Source organism: Argentina silus (genome assembly GCF_951799395.1).
Source record: "Argentina silus genome assembly, chromosome: 12".
In the NCBI taxonomy this organism is placed as follows: Eukaryota; Metazoa; Chordata; class Actinopteri; order Argentiniformes; family Argentinidae; genus Argentina; species Argentina silus.
The window spans coordinates 18,743,178-18,769,602 of NC_139666.1; the positions used below are offsets into that span (position 1 = coordinate 18,743,178).

Sequence of the window (26,425 nt, forward strand, 5' to 3'; positions counted from 1 at the left end):
ATTGAAAGACAGAAATACCTCATGTACATAAGTATTCAGACCCTTTGCTATGACACTCTTAAAATTAGCTAAAATGCAAAAATGCCATCAACAAATAACTCAATAAGTTGAATTGAGTCCATCTTAATGCAAGGATAATAGTTCATGTCATTTTGGAATTAATATCTTTATTGTCATAGGGTCTCTGATTTGCATAGGAATAGTTGGACTTACTTAAGCACTAATTATACTCCAACGAACCAACTATTGTCGTAGAATTTAAGTAACAATACTTTGAAATAAAATACCGTTAACTGGAGCTGTTGATTCATTCAAAGACTTTATTCATACAGAATATGTAGCCGTTCAGGTTTTCAAAGTTGACCCTGTTTTTACCTCAGTCACCCGTCTTTATAGATTTCACACAGGTTAACGCCTTCTATTCAACGCATTTCTGTTTCCTGTCTACATACACCAATAACATTCAAGATCTATATTTCGTCATCAAGGTGTGCACCGCCCATTGGGCTGGCGCCAATTCGTCTGGTCAGGCCTTGCTGACACCCAGGCTGTTTTCAAAAGCCTTTTGTCCTGGCTGTTTACAACTTTGTTTATTACTTAATTACCCTATCTTTAAGGAAGGATTTTTTCTTATTTATTTTTTAGCATGCATTGATGCCAATAGTGTTTCCCCTTCTGTATGTCAAACCTTTCAATAATATTGGAACATCCATTTTTTGACATTTAAATGAATGATATATAGCCTTTGATCCTTGAAGAATATAACTAATAACTGCTTCATGAATGAGAGATAAATGCCTTTGCGGGTATTAATGTACCTGCAAGTGTGCTGTAGCTGGAGTACCTGTCTATAGCGTACTTCACACACCTATGTGCATCCATGTTGCCATGGCCTTACCTGTGTACAGCCTGTGTTTGTGAGTGGCTCCTCTGTGTGCGTTGTGATCGCTGTCTCTCTGTGCGTGAACTCTTTAGCTGACTTGGTCTCAATGAAGAGATCTGGTCCGTCACGTTTTATGCTCCCTGTCTCCTCTCCTCTCCTCCCTGGCCACACTCTCTTTTTTTCTATCACCTGCAGGTGATCGTCTCAGCATAACAGCTCTCCTATTTGTAATGGGTCCAAAGTCCAAGGTAACAAGGTTCTTATCATAGAAGGAACATAATAACGATATATTATTTTTGCATGTGAACAAAAGCAGACAATAAAGTATCTAACCATATTTCAATAAGCAACAACCACTGATGCCTGTTTACTTTAGCGTGTTCCAGACACATGCACCAGGCCTTGTATCACGTGTGAATCATAAATTCAATGGCAATCGAAGATCTATCATATCTACGTCTCACGACAGCAAATATACCAATTCTTAAAGGTGCAATTCCACGGTATAGGCTAATGCTGTTCAATGTGTTTTGTTTTTTTTGGCTGGTGGAGGTAGAAATCGGAGGACAGGCTCATTATAAATGTATGGAATGGAATGAGGAATGGTATCAAACATGTGTGATACCATTCCTCATTCTGTTCCATCCATTACAATGAGCTCATCCTTCAATTTCTACGAAGGATGAGCTAACGTTTAAAAAGTTTAATAGGTACCAAAACCAAAAGTCAAAGCAACAAGAGTTAGACCTCTCTGCATGTTTTAAAATTGGATTGGTGTGAATAGCTTAAAAGTTGTAGGAGAAGTAGCAGGTGGAATAATTGGAATAATAATAATACTGTAGCGAACGGCGGGGCAGAGCAGCTTGCACCACACTATCCCCTCCGTTCGGGAGAGCGTGCCCTCACGCTTCACTATACGAGTCTCTCACGTGGACACGCCTCTCCGATGGCCTCACGGGCGCCATCCCACTGCTGACACCAATGTAGCGAACGGCGGGGCAGAGCAGCTTGAGTTAACTCTCTTGGTGTTGTGGCTTTGGTTTGTAAGCGGAAGGTTGCGAGTTCGATACCCGCTTAAGGCAAGCTGCTCTGCCCCGCCGTTCGCTACAATACTAAGTATGTCAAAGAACAATAGTTGGACTTGCTGAAACAAGCCCACTAATTATACTTCAACAAACCAACTATTACAGCGCTGCCTGAGCTTCTAAAGCTTATAGGAGGAAGGATGGGTCTCTGGATCAACATGTCTTTGTTCCCCACATCCAGCTTCTGCTGAGAGAAGGTGAAGGTGCCCAGTCCGACCACATGGACAGACAAAGGAACCGATACTTTTGGTAATTGTAAAATCAAATCAAAATGAGATTGGTCACGTACATCGCATACAGCCGTAAGTGATATAGTAAAATGCTTTATGAATCTAGCTCCTCGTTCAACAACAATCAACAAATCAATATAAACTAGTAATAATAAAGGAGTGACAGTAGTCGTGCAAAATGGTGCAATGTAGTAGCAGCAGTAAATGACTGTAGTAATAATAATACAATGACAAGGGTGCCATGGATGTAGCAGCAATAATTACAGTAATAATGCAAACGTTCAATGAATGTAGTAGCAATAATTGTATTTTTCACATATTAAAAAAACATTCATATACATGTATATATACACACACAGTATATTGCCATTTGTTCAATGCAAATGTTGACACTTTACATGATGATGTGCTGTGTTTTACCTTCTGCAAGAAAACAGGACAGCCCCGTTTAGTTAAGTCCACTTACTTCCTCTCTTTAACACAAAGAGCTCTGACAAGTTTTGGATTTTGAACTCATCTGCGTGAGTTTTAAAAAGTAAAACTTACTGTTATTAATTGTGTTGACTATTTGAAACTTTTATCAGATCAGTATGTGTTGATTGAACTTGGGATAGTTATCAGATGGAGGGGCGGGGCGTGGTGGGAAAGGCGGGAGTGGGCCAATGGGAACTACAAAATTAATATTTGTGCTGACTTTTGAGTTTAATTGTCTTCTTTAAATCATGGCAAGGCTGAAGCATGAACAGAATAATTTAACACTGCAGATAAGTCATATATAATCGAGTTCTAATCGAAATACAGACACTTTTTAGTAAATTATCAAGGACTACTTCGACACGCGGAAAGAGACTATGTACCTGACAACGGCCTACAAACCGAGGCGGAGCAACAGGACGTGCAGCGAAGGGACCGAAGTGACGAGTGGTGAAGCGGTCTTTTTTTTTTTTCTCCAGCTGAGGAACAGCAGTGCCAGGTGAGTTTAATTATCTCTAATTAAGTATTTTAACATTAACCTTATGTGTAGTAACGTAATAACGTTAACTGTGTAGGTTGTGCTTTTTAATAGCCTGGAAAATGTGACTGCAAAATTCGTTTTTATTCGAGCCCAACATGAGTTATCTAACTTAGTTTGCTAGTTAACTGTTAGCTAACGGTTGAGGCTCGTGGTGTTAGGGCTGAGTCACTTCGTGCTCGTGCTTTGCTCACTCTTTATATTTTATATTGACTATTTAGTAGTCAAATTCATTTAGTAAAGTTGTTTTAACAGTGGATATTATGCCGATAATTTATAATGCGCAGCATGCCCTGTTTTTTCCCTCGGCCCTTGGTGTGTGTGCGTGCGTGCGTGCGCGTGCGGCGCATTTCTCCGAGCAGGTAGCATAGTAGAGGCGGATGTTATGTTATCGTTAGCTCCTGTTGTAGACTGAATTATTTTAAAATAGACCTTTTCAAACACCTCTTAAACAGGTCCGGACCACTCCCTCACCTGTCTACTCGCTGTCCCTCCGGTATGTTTTACACAGACAGATGGAGCTTGCAATTTGATGAATTAACTGAAAATGAACGTCATTTAGAGATAAAAATATAGTTTCAACTAACGCTAAGTGTCTGAGAATAGTTGAATTATTACTTTGGTTGACAGAGGAGAGGATCTGTGATGGCACAGGGCTGTTAACCAGTTTCAACCATTGAGTAGAACAGATTTTAAAATATATTTATTTTTTTCTTGTTGATGTACTAAAATTAGTATTGTAGCTTGGGTATCCTATTCACAAACTCTTGTCTGTTCTTGTAGGACACCAACCAAAACAAAAGAACAGCTGCCCTACTTGGTCTTCCATGCTACCTTGCAGAAGATTCCTCCATAATCAGGATGTGTGATGTAAGACACTGTATTTACACATTTTATATTACATTCATTATACACTCATTTTCAGAAGTGGTATGGGATAATTTTTACAAATGAAATAGTAAATGTAATAATTCTTCATCTTAAGTTATTATTATCACAATTGTAAAAATAACTATGCCCTATGTTTGGCAAACACCACACACCCAACATTGACAGGTTTCCTTGAAATAATTAGAATTTTGTCCCTATGGCAAGCAAATGTAGTAATGTCTGAAACATTTATGAAATGTGCCCTTAATTTAAATCGAAAGTGTAATGAAACCCAAAATGCAATAACTTAACCAATATGTAATAAAATATCCAGACTTATATATATATATATTTTTTTTTTAAATTTTTATAAATGTAATGCTAACTTCTCTAAAAAAAATAGCCTAGTAGTATATCAGTATATCAGAAAAAAGTTTGATGGGATGATAAAGTAGTAGGCTACAGCCTGGACTTTTTTTTTTATTGACCACGTGTTACATGTTAGTTAAGAGGTGTGTCCCGGAGTTTCTGTCCATGTGCATGTAGCTGTATGATGCATAGTCTATAATAATCATTCTTTCATTTCAAATGCAATGTATAAAACATTAAATTCTTATTAATACTTAAAATCCCAATATACTACATTTTTGAGAAATAGAGAAAATTTCAATGCAGTACATTTCTCAATGCAGTACAGTCAAAATAACTGTTATTTTATTATTTGGGTTTAACAATGAACATGCAGAAAGGCAATGACAACACTCACTCAACTAATTTCAAAGATATTTGTAGCCTTTCTTTATTAGAATAGCAGTGATGTTTAAGTCAGTCAGTTAAGATGTGTGTTTTTCTCTTTATGTTTTCAGGTTCATGGTGAAACCCTTGACGTGATAATGAGAGGAATGCAAGTTGGACTGTTGATTGGACACGAAGGCCCTCTGCATGATGCATTTCCTTTGGATGTTTTCAACGTGGCTCTGGTAGTAGAGGAGAAAATCATCTTACATGACCTCAGAGATGTGCCCACGGGCTTTGCCATGTTACTGGGCGCAATCTACTGCCTTAACCTTGAGTACCCACGTAATATGAGGTACTCTTTTGAGTTCCTTCAGAGGGTTGTCATGAACATTAAACCGGACCAATGTTCAGCCAGAATCCATGGACTCAGAAATAAACTGCTTAGATATCGCATGTAAACAAAGGAATGCACTTGTCAAGCAACTACTAGGAGGCAGCAGTTATTTGGGAAGCTTGCCTTGTTCTTTACACCAACATTATATATTTTCATTTTGAGATTTTAAGATTATCTGTTTAGTATCTCACATACCCCATTGTTCAACCCTACCTCACCTTCTTTCTGTCTACAAGTCCTCCGTCTGTCCTGTCTGTCTACAAGTCCTCCGTCTGTCCTGTCTGTCTACAAGTCCACCCTCTCTCTGTCTGTCCTGTCTGTCTACAAGTCCACCCTCTGTCCGTCTGTCCTGTCTGTCTACAAGTCCACCGTCTGTCCGTCTGTCCTGTCTGTCTACAAGTCCACCCTCTGTCCGTCTGTCCTGTCTGTCTACAAGTCCACCCTCTGTCCGTCTGTCCTGTCTGTCTACAAGTCCACCCTCTCTCTGTCTGTCCGTCCTGTCTGTGTGCAAGTCCACCCCCCCCCCCCCCCCCCCCCCCCACACACACACACGTACACACACACACTTGCACTTGTGAGTGCACCTGTTCAGGTATGTTAGACATACATTGGGTATGGCATGTTAAAGCCTTTAACCCCTGTTAAAGTTTATATAAACATGTATTTTTAAAATAAATGTTCTATTTTTGGACAAATGCAAGAATTCAGTGTGAGGTCATTTACCATGCAAGTTGAAACAAATTTAGAATTATAATCCACTTAACTTTAAATGGGTAGTCGTATAAATATTACTTGTTTTACTAGCTAAAGAACGTTATTGTATTGATGTTTTGAAAAAAAATTGTTTTAACTCACAGTATCAAGTTTAAACAAGATGTGATTAAAAGTTTTCATGTATTGATGATGTATAATGATTTTTTGTTTCAACTAATGGTATCAAGTTAAGATTACAAGTGATTAAAAGTTAAGTCAACTTCAACAACTTAAAAAACAATATTGTGACAACTAGAACATTGTAGTATAATCAACCTTTTTGAACTTTATTTTGAAACAAAGGTAATCTTCAGTTGAGTTAACTTGCAGTTTTAAGGCAGCAGGTGAACCTTCATTTGCAAGTTAAACTGACCTAAAATGTTTTACAGTGTGCCGCTCTATAAATGACGACACATGACCAAATATGATCAACATCTAGAACAGAAAAGAGCAAATCTATGAGCAAATCTATGAATCGTCTCTAAATGAATAAATAAATAATACATATCTAAATAAATAAATAAATATTTACACTCACTGAACACTTTATTAGGAACACAAAACTAATACTGGGTAGGGCCTCCCTTTGCTTTCAAAACAGCCTTAATTCTTCGTGGCATTGATTCCACAAGATGTTGGAAACATTCCTTTGAGATTCTGGTCCATGATGACATGATTGCATTCGGCAATTTGTGAAGATTTTTTAGGTGCACTTTCAAGCTGTGAATCTCCCATTCTACCACATTCCAAAGGTGTTCTATGTGATGAACAAGGGAATAACATGATTGTGATGTAGCAAATCATCATATTTGCAAAGGTAAAATAACATATAACATTAATGGTCATCAATAAACATAATTACACCGGTGCTATGGTCATACATACAGTATGTACAGTAGGAGATTGGACATCTGGAGTACTGGGAGAATCTGTGGGTCCATCTCCCCCGGCGTGGCAGGCCCATTGGTCGTTGGGCTTGAACACCCAAGAGGTACAGTATGGCATACATAGAGAAACATACAATTAGGTTCACAGATGAGTTCTAACAGTTAGGTTCAGATTGGTGATTCTAAGCCATAATCTTTGGAGTCATGCCCTGGGCATTTTTTTAAATGACTGTGGTAGATACATATCTACTGTATATGAGTATTACTTTCTAATAGGACTTGCTATTATTTTTTTCTTTTGCTAAAAATTTGATACTGTGCTCCTGTGTCTGTATAACCAAACATATTTGTTATTTAGAGCAGGGACGTAGGAAGTATATTCCCCCTTTCTCCCCAGAGACATTTTTGCATATCACCTGTTAAACAAGCAATTCTGGTGACTTTTGACCAGAGAATAACATAGTAGTTTAGTGCAAGTGAAAAGCGTTGAATCCAACAGCAGACACAGTCAACTTTTTTTTTTTATTTTTTTTTTTTTTATTGCTGAGCTTTCTGTCCAGGGACCTTCGTCATAGCAATGAATTTAAACATAAAAAAGACCACAATCAAAACAAGGTTCATCAACATAAGAAAGGGAATACATTTTGAACAATGAATTATCATGATAATGGTGCCGAACCCGACCCAATCCCACCAATTGGACAGACAGGAGCGCAAACAAGCGCAATAAAAATCTGAATGAACAAAAGCATCTTTTATCATTTTAATTTTACAGGTATATATAGGCTAAGCCTATAAAGTAGGGAACACAATACCCATCCATAACATAGGCTAAATGTTATTAGCTCATAGAATTTGACCCAAACCCACCTGACCCGATCTCCCTATTATTTTTTATTGACATGAGCCCGCCCGATCCGCGGGTAAACCCAACCCGCGCATCACTGCTGGACACACACACACACACACACACACACACAAAAGTTGACCTTCTCTCTATTGTGCACTCGATGAAAATCTTGATGAGGTCGGGGACATCAACCTCATCCAGAATAAAGAACAACAAAAAGACACCTGCTGACAGGGGGTGCGGCCGCCACTTCCTACGTCCCTGATTTAGAGTGAGCACTAACATGAAGTGACTAAGGAATGCAGGAATTCAATGCATTCTTTGATAAATCCCTCAATGTACTGCAATACAATTCAGCAAATGCTCTATGACAATCTGAATCCAATTCAAATGTTGTATCAATGCACTGTATACATTGTTGAGCAAAATCTCATGAAAATCGTGTTTTTACAATCAGTGGGTCACAAGTCACGAACATGGTTGTATTCATTCCATCAACAATTTCAATGTGTATAAGGTTCTTCGACGAATGATTTGAAACTAGGCGTTCCAACCCGATGAGAGAAAACCCTTTGGCAATGGCAAATAAAGTTTCAATAGAGCTGTTTGTCTGGAAAAAAACCCCAGTATTAATGTGCTTGTGTTGATTAAAGAGTCAGTCCTCCCATCTCTCCACCCGGTTGGTGTTTTTGTGATTGTGACATGGTTGACAACATTTTTCCCTCTCTCTCTCTCTGCTAACTCTTCCCTGGGCAGACGTAAGACAAGAGGGTGTCAATCATGTTTTTGATGATGGTGGGGGGAGGGTGGAGGGCATGGGGGAGGTGGTGGGCCAGAGTCATCTCCCAGGCATCCATCAGCAGGACATCCAGGCCCTTGAACATAGCCCTGAGTACTTCATCCAGCTGCAGGGAGAACCAGTCACTGTTGTAGAGGCTCACCTCTGGGTCCAGAGCCTGGAGGTTGGCTGAACGGACCACCACCAGGGTCCCAGGAGCCCGGTCCAGGAGTCGCACCACGGCCCGCCGGATGTGCCGAAGTCGGCGAATGTAGATCTCTGCGGGGAAGGTGCTAAAATGGGACCAGACGCTGATGACTACCACAGTGTTCGGGCCTCCGGCCAAGCCATCCAGCTCATTGGACACATAGCGGAGCTCACTAGAGATGACTCCGGCGAAGCGGATAGGCGGGCCGTGGCATCGGTACTTCAGCAGGATGTTGTGGGTGCTGTCCACCGCCATGAAGGGCCCCTGGCCCGGAGGACTGTGTAGGTTGAACGCTTTCAGCTCTGAGACCGATAGAGAGGGAGAAGATTAGTGGGGAATTGGGGGTTGGAGAGGAGAGAGAGAGAAAGCACCTTAGATACAGCTGAATTTGGAGAATGTCACACTCACCTGGTACAAAGGTGTTGAGGTACTCAAACCACTGTCTGGCAGTGGAATCTCCATACATGTACACCACCTTGCCCTTCAGACACTGAATAATGGCAGACGAGTCATTAAACTGGCGCATCATGACTCCACCTAGCGCTCGCCACGATCCCTGGAAGTAATACCCAGAGGGCATGACCCTGATAGGCTCTGCCTTAACACTGCTGCTCTTCACCTCAGATTTGTCTGAAAGAAAAGAGCAAAATTTGAATGTAGCAGCTAACATTAGAGATAGACTGATAATGCACGGATGGAGATTGATTTGTATTGACATTTACACACACCACACACACACACACACACACACTTACCTTTAATTTCAGGCAGCACAGTAACACTGCCAGATCCTGTAGCATGAATTTGTACTTTGATGTTTACACCACTAAGAGAAATCAGAGACAATCATTTTGATATGTTATCAAAACAATATCATACATATGAAACTAATTATATTGTATTCGATTATATTATAGTTTTTATAGAACATTGTAAATGTTTTTTAAATATGTATGTAAATCGGTGTGACATTTCATTCCACGACTGCAAAACCCTCCTACTATTACTACTGCTACAACTGCGACTGCTACTACTACTACGCATGTTAATAGACAGAGGCACAAAGTATAGTACTATGTAGCCTCTGAGCATACACACAGCTACCACACTAACCTCCGGAACAGGAGTGCTTCTTTGTTGGTGAGCAGGTGTTTCTGATAGCCTCCCTTGGCGTGGTTGATGCGTGTGTCACAGTTCAGCAGCTTTGGCTTATAGCAGTACCAGGGCTCCCCTGTGTTAAGATCTGTATAGTTGCACAATGGCTGCTGATTGGCCAGCAGACATAGGTTACAGACAGTTGTCTCAGATTGACGGCCAGAGCGGAACAGACTCTTGAAGAACACTCGGTCAGGCCGTTCCTCCCGTAAGCGGTGAAGCACAGCAACAGCCTCACTAGGGTGGACCAGCGTCACCTCTACCTGTGCAGTACCCTCCCATAGTAACGGGAAAACAGCTGAATAGGACCCGTTCCGGTGGTCCAGCACCTGCCCCGCCACGCCCGCCCCCAGCTCTGGGGAGTGCAGCCGGGCCAGGAAGAAGTCCCCGCCATAGCGTTTGGGCAACTCCTGGAAGTCGTGCATTTGGACCAGAGCCTCCAGCTGGTCGCCCACGTGCCACTCCCTCCCTCGCGCTGCTGGTAGGATAGTAAACAGGCTGTGTGCAGGGTTGCTTGTCTGGGGCATAGCGATTAGGCTGGGTGGGGGCTCAGGCCAGGCTATGGACTCAAGGAGGTAGCGTTCCTCCATAGCCTCTTCAGGTGAGGGCTTCTGGCCCAGATGGGCACAGTAGCTCCGCTTGCGGTATGGTGGAGGAGAGCCCTGTGGGGTGAAGGCTGAGTGAATGCTGCTCTGGAACTGGTTTAACTGGAGTGTCGACACAGTCCTGAAATTCAGCTTCTGCTGGGGAGGAGAGGAGAGGTTACCAAGGGTGGCAATGGAAGAAGTAAATCTGTACTGGTGAAGCTCTGAGCTCTGATCAGTGAGAAGAAAATGTGGCGCAAAACAAAACCAGCTTTCAGCTATTTATAGGAAATGGGGAAAGAAAGAACAGCGGCATGCCCAATCCTTTCCCAAAACCAAATTGGGGTCTCTTTTACTACTCACACAGGTAGTCAGTTTTTGAAATCTGGTTAAGAGTATGCTATCCTCCTACCAGTGCATAAATTCCCCTCTTTTCTGAACCTGGGCATTGACTAACTCGACACCAACTCCCACAAACAAACTTTTCCCCCTCACCTCCAGAGCGTGGATGTTGTGTAACAGGAAGATGAGGCCTGACAGGACCAGCACAAGGACGAAGGGGGCATATTTGGACAGGCTCTTCCGCATGGTCCCCCGCCTCTGCTGTCCAAGCTCAGGCCCCATCTCACATTCTGCTGTCACCATGGTGATGATGTCCCCATTACCAGTCCCCTTGACATGGACATTTAAAAACAGTCATTAGTGAGGTGGGTTAGGGTTAGAAACATACTTCATTCATTTTTAGCATTTAGATATCGAGCCTTCGAAAAGTATTCAGACCCCTTCACTTTTTCCACATTTTGTTGTGTAAAAGACTTCATTTAAAGTGAAATAAATTAAAAGAATTTATCATCAATCCACACACAATACACCAGAATGACAAAGCGAAAACAGTTTTTTAGAAATTTCAGTAAATTTATTAAAATTGAAATACAGAAATACCTCATGTACATAAGTATTCAGACCCTTTGCTATGACACTCTCACAAATTAGCTGAAATGCAAAAATGTCATCAACAAATCACTCAATAAGTTGAATTGAGTCCATCTTAACGCATGGATAATAGTTCATGTCATTTTGGAATTAATATCATTGTTTTTATAGGGTCTCTGATTTGCATAGGAATAGTTGGATTTGCTTAAGCACTAATTATACTCCAACGAACCAAGTATTACAGCGCTGTCTCGTGTGGGACGTCATCATCTAAAATAATATTGCTGCTCTAAATTATTTTGACCAGCAGGTGCCACTAGTGTACATTATATGTTTTTCCTACATGTTGTTGGCTAATCTTTTCGAGAGAGGGGACTAGACTCAGTCTGCCATGAAAAGAGAATGAGGTTTTACATCCTGTAGGTCACAGAGATCAGGAAGTGTCATTCAATAACGCACAGTTTTACTTCAGCTGCAGTTTAAAATAGAAGTCGATAACTCTATATTGAGAACATCACTTCCTACATCTATAACAGTGGAGGCTGGCGGAGGTAGAAATCGGAGGACGAGCTCATTGTAATGCATGGAATGGAATGAGGAATGGTATCAAACATACTATTCCTCATTCTGTTGCATGTATTACAATGAGCCCGTCCTCCGATTTCTACCTCTACCTCCCCTGGTCTATAATACTGTATGTCACATATGCAGCTAGAGTGGGTTTAATAGATTAACATGGTTCACACTGCACACAGGGACATGTACTAGCTTGGAGGGGCCACAGAGAAAGCACTAACAGAAGAAAAGGGCAGGGTGGGCAGCCGTGTGGTGCAGCACAATAGTACTGTTGTCTTCTTGTCAGATTCAGTGTCGCCCATTGTCACTTTCAACTCTGTGATACCTCTCCTTCTCTCACCCTCTCATTGTTTCCCACTGACTTAATACAGAGAAAATCCACAAAATGAAATAGGTGGGTCAAATCATACTTTGAAATCCATCTTTTGGAGAGTGCTGTTCATTAACATTTACATTTTTGACATTTAGCAGACGATTTTATCCAAAGCGACTTACAACAAGTACATTTGTCTAAAATAAGTGAATCATTGATACATCAGTCATCATAAGAAACAATCTATGCTAGGACCAGGTGCCCTTGGCAGTCACAATGCTAAAGAAGGAAAAAGGAGGACTTTGGAGAGAAGATGCTCTTTGTTATTGTACAAAACCCAAGTGGACGTCTGTTTCTGGAACATTCTCAAACACCTCACCTGAAAGGCTCAACTACAGCAACACCAGGACCTTCATATTGAACTTGTGCAAGGGTTCCCGAACGTTTGATATAGATCAGGGGTCTCAAACTCGCGGCCCGCGGGACGACATTTTGTGGCCCCCTACTTGACATCAAAGTTTAGTGTTAGTGCGGCCCGCGCGTTTTTCTCACACGCACCTTTTTGCCGAGTCGTTGCCCTGAGCGTTTTCTATATTTTTTTTATCACTTATGGGCTACCATAGCTCAGGCTCGTGACAACTTCCGGTGGTGTTTGTTGACAAGTTAGCCAACGCGAATTAGCGAATTTTTCCTGAAATTGTCTGTGCTCGTCGCCAACCTTTCTCTTTACGGCAGGTTTTTTTGGAATACTTGAAACCCTTTTTTTTGTGGAATACTTGATGCGGCCCAGCCTCACCCAGACTACCTCCAGCGGCCCCCAGGTAAATTGAGTTTGAGACCCCTGATATAGATGGAGACAGTTAAGAGTTATAAACACTGAATTCTAAAAACACAACTGCCTAACAAATAAACCATTGTTCTTATTGTAGGGAATAGAAAATAACATTTTAGGTAACAATACTTTGAAAGTGATGTTGAAGGAAAATGAGAGCGTGCATTGATGCCAATAGTGTACTTCACACAACTGTGTGCATCCATGTTGCCATGGCCTTACCTGTGTACAGCCTGTGTTTGTGAGTGGCTCCTCTGTGTGCGTGAACTCTTTAGCTGACTTGGTCTCAATGAAGAGATCTGGTCCGTCACGGTTTATGCTCCCCGTCTCCTCCCCTCTCCTCCCTGGCTACACTCTCTCTCTTTTTTTTCTCTGTGCCCAGTCCGACCACATGGACCCCCTGGACAGACAAAGGAACCGATACTTTTGGTAATTGTAAAATCAAATCAAAATGCGATTGGTCACGTACATTGCATACAGCCGTAAGAGATATAGTAAAATGCTTTATGAATCTAGCTCCTCGTTCAACAACAATCAACAAATCAATATAATCTAGTAATAATAAAGGAGTGACAGTAGTCGTGCAAAATGGTGCAATGTAGTAGCAGCAGTAAATGACTGTAATAATAATACAATGACAAGGGTGCCATGGATGTAGCAGCAATAATTACAGTAATAATGCAAACGTTCAATGAATGTAGTAGCAATAATTGTATTCTTCACATATTAAAAAAACATTAATATACATGTATATATACACACACAGTATATTGCCATTTGTTCATTGCAAATGTTGACACTTTACATGATGATGTGCTGTGTTTTACCTTCTGCAAGAACATCTGCCGCTCTATAAATGACGACACATGACCAAATATTATCAACATCTAGAACAGAAAAGAGCAAATCTATGAAATCTATGAGCAAATCTATGAATCGTCTCTAAATGAATAAATAAATAATACATATCTAAATAAATAAATATTTACACTCACTGAGCACTTTATTAGGAACACAAAACTAATACTGGGTAGGGCCTCCCTTTGCTTTCAAAACAGCCTTAATTCTTCGTGGCATTGATTCCACAAGATGTTGGAAACATTCCTTTGAGATTCTGGTCCATGATGACATGATTGCATTCCGCAATTTGTGAAGACTTTAGGTGCACTTTCAAGCTGTGAATCTCCCATTCTACCACATTCCAAAGATGTTCTATGTGATGAACAAGGGAATAACAGGATTGTGATGTAGCAAATCATCATATTTGCAAAAGTTATATAACATATAACATTAATGGTCATCAATAAACATAATTACACCGGTGCTATGGTCATACATACAGTATGTACAGTAGGAGATTGGCCATCTGGAGTACTGGGAGAATCTGTGGGTCCATCTCCCCCGGCATGGCAGGCCCATTGGTCGCTGGGCTTGAACACCCAAGAGGTACAGTATGGCATACATAGAGAAACATACAATTAGGTTCACAGATGAGTTCTAACAGTTAGGTTCAGATTGGTGATTCTAAGCCATAATCTTTGGAGTCATGCCCTGGACATTATTTTAAATGACTGTGGTAGATACATATCTACTGTATATGACTATTACTTTCTAATAGGACTTGCTATTATTTTTTTCTTTTGCTAAAAATCTGATACTGTGCTCCTGTGTCTGTATAACCAAACATATTTGTTATTTAGAGCAGGGACGTAGGAAGTATATTCCCCCTTTCTCCCCAGAGACATTTTTGCATATCACCTGTTAAACAAGCAATTCTGGTGACTTTTGACCAGAGAATAACATAGTGGTTAGTGCAAGTGAAAAGCGTTGAATCCAACAGCAGACACAGTCAACTGTTTTTTTTATTTTTATTGCTGAGCTTTCTGTCCAGGGACCTTCGTCATAGCAATGAATTTAAACATAAAAAAGACCACAATCAAAACAAGGTTCATCAACATAAGAAAGGGAATACATTTTGAACAATGAATTATCATGATAATGGTGCCGAACCCGACCCAATCCCACCAATAGGACAGACAGGAGCGCAAACAAGCGGAATAAAAATCTGAATGAACATAGCATCTTTTATCATTTTAATTTTACAGGTATATATAGGCTAAGCCTATAAAGTAGGGAACACAATACCCATCCATAACATAGGCTAAATGTTATTAGCTCATAGAATTTGACCCAAACCCACCTGACCCGATCTCCCTATTATTTTTTATTGACATGAGCCCGCCTGATCCGCGGGTAAACCCAACCCGCGCATCACTGCTGGACACACACACACACACACACACACACACACACACACACACACACACTCACTCATACACAGCCAAAAGTTGACCTTCTCTCTATTGTGCACTCAATGAAAATCTTGATGAGGTCGGGGACATCAACCTCATCCAGAATAAAGAACAACAAAAAGACACCTGCTGACAGGGTTTGCGGCCGCCACTTCCTACGTCCCTGATTTAGAGTGAGCACTAACATGAAGGGACTAAGGAATGCAGGAATTCAATGCATTCTTTGATAAATCCCTCAATGTACTGCAATACAATTCAGCAAATGCTCTATGACAATCTGAATCCAATTCAAATGTTGTATTAATGCACTGTATACATTGTCTAGCAAAATCTCATGAAAATCGTGCTTTTACAATCAGTGGGTCACAAGTCACGAACATGGTTGTTGTCATTTATTCCATCAACAATTTCAGTGTGTATAAGGTTCTTCAACGAATGATTTGAAACTAGGCGTTCCAACCCGATGAGAGAAAACCCTTTGGCAATGGCAAATAAAGTTTCAATAGAGCTGTTTGTCTGGAAAAAAAACACAGTATTAATGTGCTTGTGTTGATTAAAGAGTCAGTCCTCCCATCTCTCCACCCGGTTGGTGTTTTTGTGATTGTGAGATGGTTGACAACATTTTTCCCTCTCTCTCTCTCTGCTAACTCTTCCCTGGGCAGACGTAAGACAAGAGGGTGTCAATCATGTTTTTGATGATGGGGGGGGGGGGGTGGACGTCATGGGGGAGGTGGTGGGCCAGAGTCATCTCCCAGGCATCCACCAGCAGGACATCCAGGCCCTTGAACATAGCTTTGAGCACTCCATCTATCTGCAGGGAGAACCAGTCACTGTTGGAGAGCATCACCCTTTGGTCCAGAGTCTGGAGGTTGGCTGAACGGACCACCACCAGGGTCCCAGGAGCCCGGTCCTGGAGTCGCACCACGGCCCGCCGGATGTGCCGAAGTCGGCGAATGTAGATCTCTATGGGGTAGAATTTGAAATGGGCCCAGACGCTGATGACTACCACAGTGTTCGGGCCTCCGGCCAAGCCATCCAGTTCATTGGACACATAACGTAGTTCACTAGAGATGACGCGGACGAAGTGGAGAGGCGGGCCGTGGCTTCGGTACTTCAGCAGGATGTTGTGGGTGCTGTCCACCGCCATGTTGGGCCCCTGGATCGGATGACTGTGTAGGTTGAACTCCTTCAGCTCTGAGACCGACAGAGAGGGAGAAGATTAGTGGGGAGTTGGGGGTTGGAGAGGAGAGAGAGAGAAAGCACCTTAGATACGGCTGAATATGGAGAATGTCACACTCACCTGGTACAAAGGTGTTGAGGTACTCAAACCACTGTCTGGCAGTGGAATCTCCATACATGTACACCATCTTGTCCTTCAGACACTGAATAATGGCAGACGGGTCGTTAAACTGGCGCATCATGACTCCACCTAGCGCTCGCCACGATCCCTGGAAGTAATACCCAGAGGGCATGACCCTGATAGGCTCTGCCGTCACACTGCTGCTCTTCACCTCAGATTTGTCTGAAAGAAAAGAGCAAAATTTGAATGTAGCAGCTAACATTAGAGATAGACTGATAATACACGGATGGAGATTGATTTGTATTGACATTTACACACACACACACACACACACACACACACACACACACACACTTACCTTTAATTTCAGGCAGCACAGTAACATTGCCAGATCCTGTAGCATGAATTTGTACTTTGATGTTTACACCACTAAGAGAAATCAGAGACAATCATTTTGATATGTTATCAAAACAATATCATAGATATGAAACAAATTATATTGTATTTGATTATATTATAGTTTTTATAGAACATTGTAAATGTTTTTTAAATATGTATGTAAATCGGTGTGACATTTCATTCCACGACTGCAAAACCCTCCTACTATTACTACTGCTACAACTGCTACTACTACTACGCATGTTAATAGACAGAGGCACAAAGTATAGTACTATGTAGCCTCTGAGCATACACACAGCTGGAAGAGGAGTGCTTCTTTGTTGGTGAGCGGGACATTATAGCTTCCCCTGTCGTGGTTGATGCGTGTGTCACAGCTCAGCAGCTTTGGCTTATAGCAGTACCAGGGCTCCCCTGTGTTAAGATCTGTATAGTTGCACAATGGCTGCTGATTGGCCAGCAGACATAGGTTACAGACAGTTATCTCAGATTGACGGCCAGAGCGGAACAGACTCTTGAAGGTCACTCGGTCAGGCCCTTCCTCCCGTAAGCGCTGTAGCACAGCGACAGCCTCACTAGGGTGGACCAGCGTCACCTCTACCTGTGCAGTACCCTCCCATAGTAACGGGAAGACAGCTGAATAGGACCCGTTCCGGTGGTCCAGCACCTGCCCCGCCACGCCCGCCCCCAGCTCTGGGGAGTGCAGCCGGGCCAGCAAGAAGTCCCCGCCATAGCGCTTGGGCAACCCCTGGGAGTCGTGCATTTGGACCAGAGCCTCCAGCTGGTCGCCCACGTGCCACTCCCTCCCTCGCGCTGCTGGTAGGATAGTAAACAGGCTGTGTGCAGGGTCGCTTGTCTGGGCAATAGCGATTAGACTGGGTGGGGGCTCAGGCCAGGCTATGGACTCAAAGAGGTAGCGTTCCTCCATAGCCTCTTCAGGTGAGGGCTTCTGGCCCAGATGGGCACAGTAGCTCCGGTTGCGGTATGGGGGAGGAGAGCCCTGTGGGGTGAAGGCTGAGTGAATGCTGCTCTGGAACTGGTTTAACTGGAGTGTCGACACAGTCCTGAAATTCAGCTTCTGCTGGGGAGGAGAGGAGAGGTTACCAAGGGTGGCAATGGAAGAAGTGAATCTGTACTGGTGAAGCTCTGAGCTCTGATCAGTGAGAAGAAAATGTGGAGCAAAACAAAACCAGCTTTCAGCTATTTATAGGAAATGGGGAAGAAAGAACAGCGGCATGCCCAATCCTTTCCCGAAACCAAACTGGGGTCTCTTTCACCACTCACGTCATGCAGGAAGTCAGTTTTTGAAATCTGGTTAAGAGTATGCTATCCTCCTACCTAAATTCCACTCTTTTCTGGACCTGGGCAGTGACTAACTCGACACCAATTCCCACAAACAAACTTTTCCCCCTCACCTCCAGAGCATGGATGTTGCGTAACAGGAAGATGAGGCCTGACAGGACCAGCACAAGGACGAAGGGGGCATATTTGGACAGGCTCTTCCGCATGGTCCCCCGCCTCTGCTGTCCAAGCTCAGGCCCTATCTCACGTTCTTCTGTCACCATGGTGATGATGTCCCCAATACCAGTCCCCCTGTAATGGACATTTAAAAACATTGTCATTAGTGAGGTGGGTTAGGGTTAGAAACATACTTCATTCATTTTTAGCAGTTAGATATTGTGCCTTCAAAAAGTATTCAGACCCCTTCACTTTTTCCACATTTTGTTGTGTTGTAGACTTCATTTAAAGTGAAATAAATTAAAAGAATTTATCATCAATCCACACACAATACACCAGAATGACAAAGCGAAAACTGTTTTTTTAGAACTTTCAGTAAATTTATTAAAATTGAAATACAGAAATACCTCATGTACATAAGTATTCAGACCCTTTGCTATGACACTCTCACAAATTAGCTGAAATGCAAAAATGTCATCAACAAATCACTCAATAAGTTGAATTGAGTCCATCTTAATGCATGGATAATAGTTCATGTCATTTTGGAATTAATATCTGTTTTTATAGGGTCTCTGATTTGCATAGGAATAGTTGGACTTGCTACCCTATAAAACCATTTGTATCATATTTGATACACGAGTTTCCGAGACCTCTATCTATATCAACATGATCAATACTTTCCTTAAAAACCCGTTGTATATAATCTGATACATGTATTCTGCCCTCTAGTGGATTATCGTTCCACTGCAGGCAGTGGAAGGTTTTCTTTTGGCCGATTTAAAATAGTCGCTGTGATTAAATCATCCACGAACTTTTGCCAGGAAAATCTTTGCTAATTTTCAAGAAGTTAATGTAAGAATAATATTTTTATTGTTACTCGTTTTTAAACATAAGTATTGTCTGTATTGAAACAATGCATAATTACTTAATAATTCATTCTTTATATTACAGTTAAATCATGTTAAAAATGTGTAGGTATATAAGGTATATTATCCCTGAACTGTCATGTCACGTGTTTGTAATGTTGTGTCTACCACAATACAAACACACACTATTTTGATGATTTAATTAATCTAATTAATGACTGAAATGCCATCTTAAAATACATTTTGGGTATTTTCACAATAACAATTCACAATTGTTGTTCACAATTTTCAAAATGTTCACAATAAAATCATAATCGCTATGCTATATTGGCCATTTTTGTTTTGTTTTGATTTGTTATGTGTGTATTTTCAGATGTCAAAAAGAATAGAGGAAGAAGAGAGAAAAAGAAAGTACATTGAAAATGTCATCAGCATGATAATTGATGGCAATTCAAGTGACATAGAGGAGTTAGGGGAAGATGATGATGAGGAATGGACTCCTCAGGCCATGCATGATGATGGAAGTTCAGATAGTACTGATGACAAAGATGAAAGTGTAGCCCAGACTAGCACAGAAGTTGAGGTCCCAACAACAACACAGGACACAATCAGGAAGGAGTCAGTGAAGGGCAAAGCAAAAAGGAAAGAATACAGATGGAGAAAAACAGAATATCAAGCTCCATCTGTCGATTTCATTGCATGTGTTGAGGAAGGCACAGAGGACAGGTGTGACTGGACACCATACATGTATTTCAAACAGTTTGTCACTGATGAAATGCTGCAGGAAACTGCAGAACAAACAAACCTGTACAGTGTACAAAAAGAGGGCATGTCAATAAACACAACTGCCAAAGAGATAGAGCAGGTTCTAGGCATGTACATGAATATGGGGTTAGTACAGATGTCCTGTGTGAGAGCCTATTGGGAGATGGAGACAAAGTTCCCTGCAGTTTGTGATGTGATGTCTCGAGGTCGATTTTTGAAATTTCTGACACTGATTCACTTTCAGGACAACCTCAGTGTGTCTGATGATGCAAAGAAAGACAAACTGTGGAAGCTCAGGCCATGGTTACAAAAACTGCGAGAACAGTTTCTCTGCATACCTCCTGAAGAATGCCATGCAGTTGATGAAATTATGGTGCCATTCAAGGGAAATCTCATCTACGTGTGTACATGCCTGCAAAACCTCACAAATGGGGTTTCAAGATGTGGGGACGTGCTGGACAAAGTGGCTTTCTTTATGACTGTGATGTTTGTCAAGGTGCAGAAAATCCAGACAGAGAAAAGTCGGAAGTTGGTGTTACAGGAGAAGTTGTGCTGAAAATGACATCAACACTTCCAGCAGGAAGAAATCACAAGGTCTTTGCGGACAACTACTTCACATCAGTTCCCCTGGTGCAACACCTAAAAGAGAGAGGAATCCACTACCTTGGCACGGTCCGGATGAACAGGGTGAAAGACTGCACCATGATGGATGAGAAAGAATTGAAGCAAAATGGAAGAGGATCAATGGACTTCAGAGTGAACCAGGACAACAACATCATTGTAAGATGGAACGACAACAAAGCAGTGAACCTGATGTCCTCTTTTGTTGGCATTGAACCTGTGGGAAATGTGAAACGCTGGGATTGCAAATCCAAAACTCACATAATGGTTCCCAGACCAGCCATTGTTGAAACATACAACAAGTTCATGGGAGGTGTTGATCTCCTTGATATGCTGTCTGCACATTACAAGTTCAGCTTCAGATCCCGAAGATGGTACATGTACATCTGGTGGCACACTGTTACAGTGGCACTCGTCAATGCGTGGAACCTCTACAGAAGAGACCAGAAGAAGCTAGAGCCCCAGATGAAACCCATGGCTCTGCGAAGGTTTCAGGCTTTTGTTGGCACTTCTCTCATAAGTGCAGGAAAGGCCAAAATCAAGTGTGGCAGACCAGTATCCTCTCTAGAAGCGACTCCAACACCACCCCGTAAAAGGCCAAGCTGCAGTGTGCCTCTTGATATGAGAAGGGATGACATTGATCATTTTCCAACATGGGAAACCCGACAGAGATGCAAGCACTGCACCGGCAATCACTTCTCACATGTCTACTGTGAGAAGTGTAAGGTGCATCTTTGCCTGAACAAGGACAGAAACTGTTTTCGTGCCTACCACAAAGTGAAATAAAAAGGCCTTAAAAAGATGTAAAAAAAAAAAAAAAAAAAAAACTGCCTGAAATGTTCTATATTTTCTAAATGTTATGGGCAAAATTTGTTTTTGTATCTAAAATTAACATTGTTGTGAGCAAAAAATTGCCAAAAAACCCAATGTATCAAATGTGATACAAAAAAAATATCGTAAACAAAATGAAATGGCAAACGTTTTTTGGGGGATTTTGTTAAAAGGTTTAATAAACATCTCAGTTCCAAGAAATTAGAATTTTCTGGCTATTTTTTGATTGGTTGGGCTTTACAGGGTTAAGCACTAACTATACTCCAACGAACCAAGTATTACAGCGCTGTCTCGTGTGGGACGTCATCATCTAAAATAATATTGCTGCTCTAAATTATTTTGACCAGCAGGTGCCACTAGTGTACATTATATGTTTTTCCTACATGTTGTTGGCTAATCTTTTCGAGAGAGGGGACTAGACTCAGTCTGCCATGAAAAGAGAATGAGGTTTTACATTCTGTATGTCACAGAGATCAGGAAGTGTCATTCAATAACGCACAGTTTTACTTCAGCTGCAGTTTAAAATAGAAGTCGATAACTCTATATTGAGAACATCACTTCCTACATCTATAACAGTGGAGGCTGGCGGAGGTAGAAATCGGAGGACGGGCTCATTGTAATGCATGGAATGGAATGAGGAATGGTATCAAACATACTATTCCTCATTCTGTTGCATGTATTACAATGAGCCCGTCCTCCGATTTCTACCTCTACCTCCCCTGGTCTATAATACTGTATGTCACATATGCAGCTAGAGTGGGTTTAATAGATTAACATGGTTCACACTGCACACAGGGACGTGTACTAGCTTGGAGGGGCCACAGAGAAAGCAGAAGAAAAGGGCAGGGTGGGCAGCCGTGTGGTGCAGCAGAATAGTACTGTTGTCTTCTTGTCAGATTCAATGTCGCCCATTGTCACTTTAAACTCTGTGATACCTCTCCTTCTCTCACCCTCTCATTGTTTCAGACTGACTTAATACAGAGAAAAATGAAATAGGTGGGACAAATCATACTTTGAAATCTATCTTTTGGAGAGTGTTATTCATTTACATTACATTTACATTTTTGACATTTAGTAGACGCTTTTATCCAAAGCGACTTACAACAAGTACATTTGTCTAAAGTAAGTGAATCATCTATACATCAGTCATCATAAGAAACAATCTATGCTACGACCAGGTGCCCTTGGCAGTCACAATGCTAGAAGAAGGAAGGATGTTTTCTTATTTATTTTTTTATTTTTATTGTTAACAGTAGAGAAACTGCACAGAGGGGTAGTGGGGGGTGAAGAGGTCTTTAGGAGGGACAGTCAAAATGTAGCCTGAAAAGATGGGTCTTCAGTCTACGGCGGAAGATAGGTAGTGACTGTTCACCTGAAGTCTCATGGATTATGCTTTTTCAGCATCCCACTCTTTCAAAGAATACCAACTTTGTTATTGTACAAAACCCAAGTGGACGTCTGTTTCTAGAACACTCTGAAACACCTCACCTGAAAGGCTCAACGACAGCAACACCAGGACCTTCATATTGAACTAGTGCAAGGGTTCCCGAACGTTTGATATAGATGGAGACAGTTAAGAGTTATAAACACTGAATTCTAAAGACACAACTGCCTAACAAATAAACCATTGTTCTTATTGTAGAGAATAGAAAATAACATTTTGGGTAACAATACTTTGAAAGTGATGTTGAAGGAAAATGAGAGCGTGCATTGATGCCAATAGTGTTTCCCCTTCTGTGTGTCAAACCTTTCAATAATATTGGAACATCCATTTTTTGACATTTAAATGAATGATCTATAGCCTTTGATCCTTGAAGAATATAACTAATAAATGCTTCATGAATGAGAGATAAATGCCTTTGCGGATACTAATGTACCTGCTAGTGTGCTGTAGCTGGAGTACCTGTCTATAGCGTACTTCACACACCTGTGTGCATCCATGTTGCCATGGCCTTACCTGTGTACAGCCTGTGTTTGTGAGTGGCTCCTCTGTGTGCGTTGTGATCGCTGTCTCTCTGTGTGTGAACTCTTTAGCTGACTTGGTCTCATTGAAGAGATCTGGTCCGTCACTTTTAAGCTCCCCATCCCCTCCCCTTTTTTTCACAAAGGTTAAAGACATGACACATGACTTGTCAATGATGATCTTGTGTTTCCAACAGCCCTGTGTTTTTCAGATAGATAGATAGATAGAAACTTTATTTATCCCAGGGGGAAATTCAGGTTCCAAGTAGCGTACAGACATAGGGGTATCACACACAGCATACACATACAACATACAACATTAGCAGTATTGTATACAGGCGAGGTGCAGTTGTAAATGTCTTTGCAGTTAGGTGAGGTGCAAAAAGGTAAGGCAGACAATTATAGTGCAATTATAGCATTAACATAGCTACATAAATATGGACTATTTTTAAAGTGCATTTAGTCCAGGCTGGTGGAGGGAGGTAGGGGCTGTGTATGAGGCCTAGCATAGCCAGTAAACATTGTAGTTAATGAGGTGAAACAGTGACATGATACATGATAGTGATGTGATGCGGTGGTGGGGTGGCTCTTTGTCCCTGGGCGCTCCAGTAGACAGTGGCTGATGGCTGGTGATTGAGGTCGGTGACGCCTTTGATGATGGGGGGTGTTGGGAGATGGGGGGCTGTGTGAGATGGGGGAGAGGTGTAGAATGGCCCTGCACGCCGACAGAGACAGCTCCTGGAGAGGGGGTGGGGTAGGCCACCGCAGCTGGGTGGTCGAATCTGTTGTAGAACTGGTTCAGTTCATTGGCCCGGTCTTGACCTCCCTCAACGCAGCTACTGCTCTTCCTCATGCCCGTCATCATCTTCATCCCATCCCACACCTCTCGCACGTTGTTCTGCTGCAACTTCCTCTCTACCTTCCTTCTGTATAACTCCCTTGCCTCTTTCAGCTTGACTTTGAGTTCCCCTTGTGTGTGCTTCAGCTTTGCTAGGTCCCCCTCTTTGAACGCCCTCTTTTTCTTATTGAGGAGGGCCTTGACATCGCTGGTAATCCAAGGCTTGTTGTTTGGAAAGCAGCGCACAGTTTTTGTGGGAACAACAATGTTTTCACAGAAGTTCAGGTAGTTGGAGTAGCAGTGTGCGAGCCCATCCTTCTGTTTCTTGGTTCTCCTATTTGTATTTCTACGAAGGATGAGCTAACGTTTAAAAAGTTTAATAGGTATCAAAACCAAAAGTCAAAGCAACAAGAGTTAGACCTCTCTGCATGTTTTAAAGTTGGATTGGTGTGAATAGCTTAAAAGTTGTAGGAGGAGTAGCAGGTGGAATAATTGGAATAATAATAATAATACTAAGTATGTCAAAGAACAATAGTTGGACTTGCTGAAACAAGCCCACTAATTATACTTCAACAAACCAACTATTACAGCGTTGCCTGAGCTTCTAAAGCTTATAGGAGGAAGGATGGGTCTCTGGATCAACATGTCTTTGTTCCCCATATCCAGCTTCTACTGAGAGAAGGTGAAGGTGCCCAGTCCGACCACATGGACAGACAAAGGAACCGATACTTTTGGCAATTGTAAAATCAAATAAAAATGCGATTGGTCACGTACATTGCATACAGCCGTAAGAGATATAGTAAAATGCTTTATGAATCTAGCTCCTCGTTCAACAACAATCAACAAATCAATATAATCTAGTAATAATAAAGGAGTGACAGTAGTCGTGCAAAATGGTGCAATGTAGTAGCAGCAGTAAATGACTGTAATAATAATACAATGACAAGGGTGCCATGGATGTAGCAGCAATAATTACAGTAATAATGCAAACGTTCAATGAATGTAGTAGCAATAGTTGCGGTATGGTGGAGGAGAGCCCTGTGGGGTGAAGGCTGAGTGAATGCTGCTCTGGAACTGGTTTAACTGGAGTGTCGACACAGTCCTGAAATTCAGCTTCTGCTGGGGAGGAGAGGAGAGGTTACCAAGGGTGGCAATGGAAGAAGTAAATCTGTACTGGTGAAGCTCTGAGCTCTGATCAGTGAGAAGAAAATGTGGCGCAAAACAAAACCAGCTTTCAGCTATTTATAGGAAATGGGGAAAGAAAGAACAGCGGCATGCCCAATCCTTTCCCAAAACCAAATTGGGGTCTCTTTTACTACTCACACAGGTAGTCAGTTTTTGAAATCTGGTTAAGAGTATGCTATCCTCCTACCAGTGCATAAATTCCCCTCTTTTCTGAACCTGGGCATTGACTAACTCGACACCAACTCCCACAAACAAACTTTTCCCCCTCACCTCCAGAGCGTGGATGTTGTGTAACAGGAAGATGAGGCCTGACAGGACCAGCACAAGGACGAAGGGGGCATATTTGGACAGGCTCTTCCGCATGGTCCCCCGCCTCTGCTGTCCAAGCTCAGGCCCCATCTCACATTCTGCTGTCACCATGGTGATGATGTCCCCATTACCAGTCCCCTTGACATGGACATTTAAAAACAGTCATTAGTGAGGTGGGTTAGGGTTAGAAACATACTTCATTCATTTTTAGCATTTAGATATCGAGCCTTCGAAAAGTATTCAGACCCCTTCACTTTTTCCACATTTTGTTGTGTAAAAGACTTCATTTAAAGTGAAATAAATTAAAAGAATTTATCATCAATCCACACACAATACACCAGAATGACAAAGCGAAAACAGTTTTTTAGAAATTTCAGTAAATTTATTAAAATTGAAATACAGAAATACCTCATGTACATAAGTATTCAGACCCTTTGCTATGACACTCTCACAAATTAGCTGAAATGCAAAAATGTCATCAACAAATCACTCAATAAGTTG

The 26,425-nt window shown here is 41.7% G+C and overlaps 2 protein-coding genes across 4 annotated transcripts; both read right to left on the reverse strand.

The window, feature by feature from the left end:
* Positions 1-7,785: 7,785 nt before the first annotated feature.
* Positions 7,786-23,632, reverse strand: LOC310813037 (NXPE family member 3-like). Of its 3 annotated transcripts, none has more exons than XR_014554539.1 (6): positions 18,505-19,094; positions 17,389-18,167; positions 17,052-17,122; positions 16,694-16,915; positions 15,385-16,587; positions 7,786-7,841 (listed from the first exon to the last, which is right to left on the reverse strand). XR_014554539.1 is itself a non-coding variant. In XM_083681852.1 (6 exons), exons 2-6 carry the CDS (start codon positions 18,652-18,654, stop codon positions 16,037-16,039), a joined length of 1,773 nt encoding a protein of 590 aa, XP_083537978.1. In that variant the 5' UTR covers positions 18,655-18,682; positions 23,588-23,632; the 3' UTR covers positions 14,942-16,036. The 3 variants fall into 3 exon arrangements, 2 of the variants coding, with proteins under 2 accessions (XP_083537978.1, XP_083537977.1); XM_083681852.1 differs by lacking the exon at positions 7,786-7,841 and adding an exon at positions 23,588-23,632 and having other exon boundaries at positions 14,942-16,587; positions 18,505-18,682; XM_083681851.1 differs by lacking the exon at positions 7,786-7,841 and having other exon boundaries at positions 14,942-16,587.
* Positions 8,217-11,015, reverse strand: LOC310813040 (NXPE family member 3-like; the record flags this gene model as incomplete). Its single annotated transcript, XM_083681855.1, has 5 exons — positions 8,217-8,990; positions 9,097-9,318; positions 9,444-9,514; positions 9,802-10,583; positions 10,923-11,015. The coding sequence occupies 5 exons, from the start codon at positions 11,013-11,015 to the stop codon at positions 8,440-8,442; spliced, it is 1,719 nt and encodes a 572-aa protein (XP_083537981.1). The 3' UTR covers positions 8,217-8,439.
* Positions 23,633-26,425: the final 2,793 nt, after the last annotated feature.

Bases quoted from the DNA above. Each gene is read 5' to 3' on its own strand.
- LOC310813037 (XM_083681851.1), bottom strand. From the start codon at position 18,711: ATGACAATGTTTTTAAATGTCCATTACAGGGGGACTGGTATTGGGGAC. The intron at 18,168-18,504 runs GTGAGGGGGAAA...CCTCCCCAGCAG, and splicing joins GCAACATCCATGCTCTGGAG to AAGCTGAATTTCAGGACTGT. The intron at 16,916-17,051 runs GTAAGTGTGTGT...CTTTTCTTTCAG, and splicing joins TGTGCTGCCTGAAATTAAAG to ACAAATCTGAGGTGAAGAGC.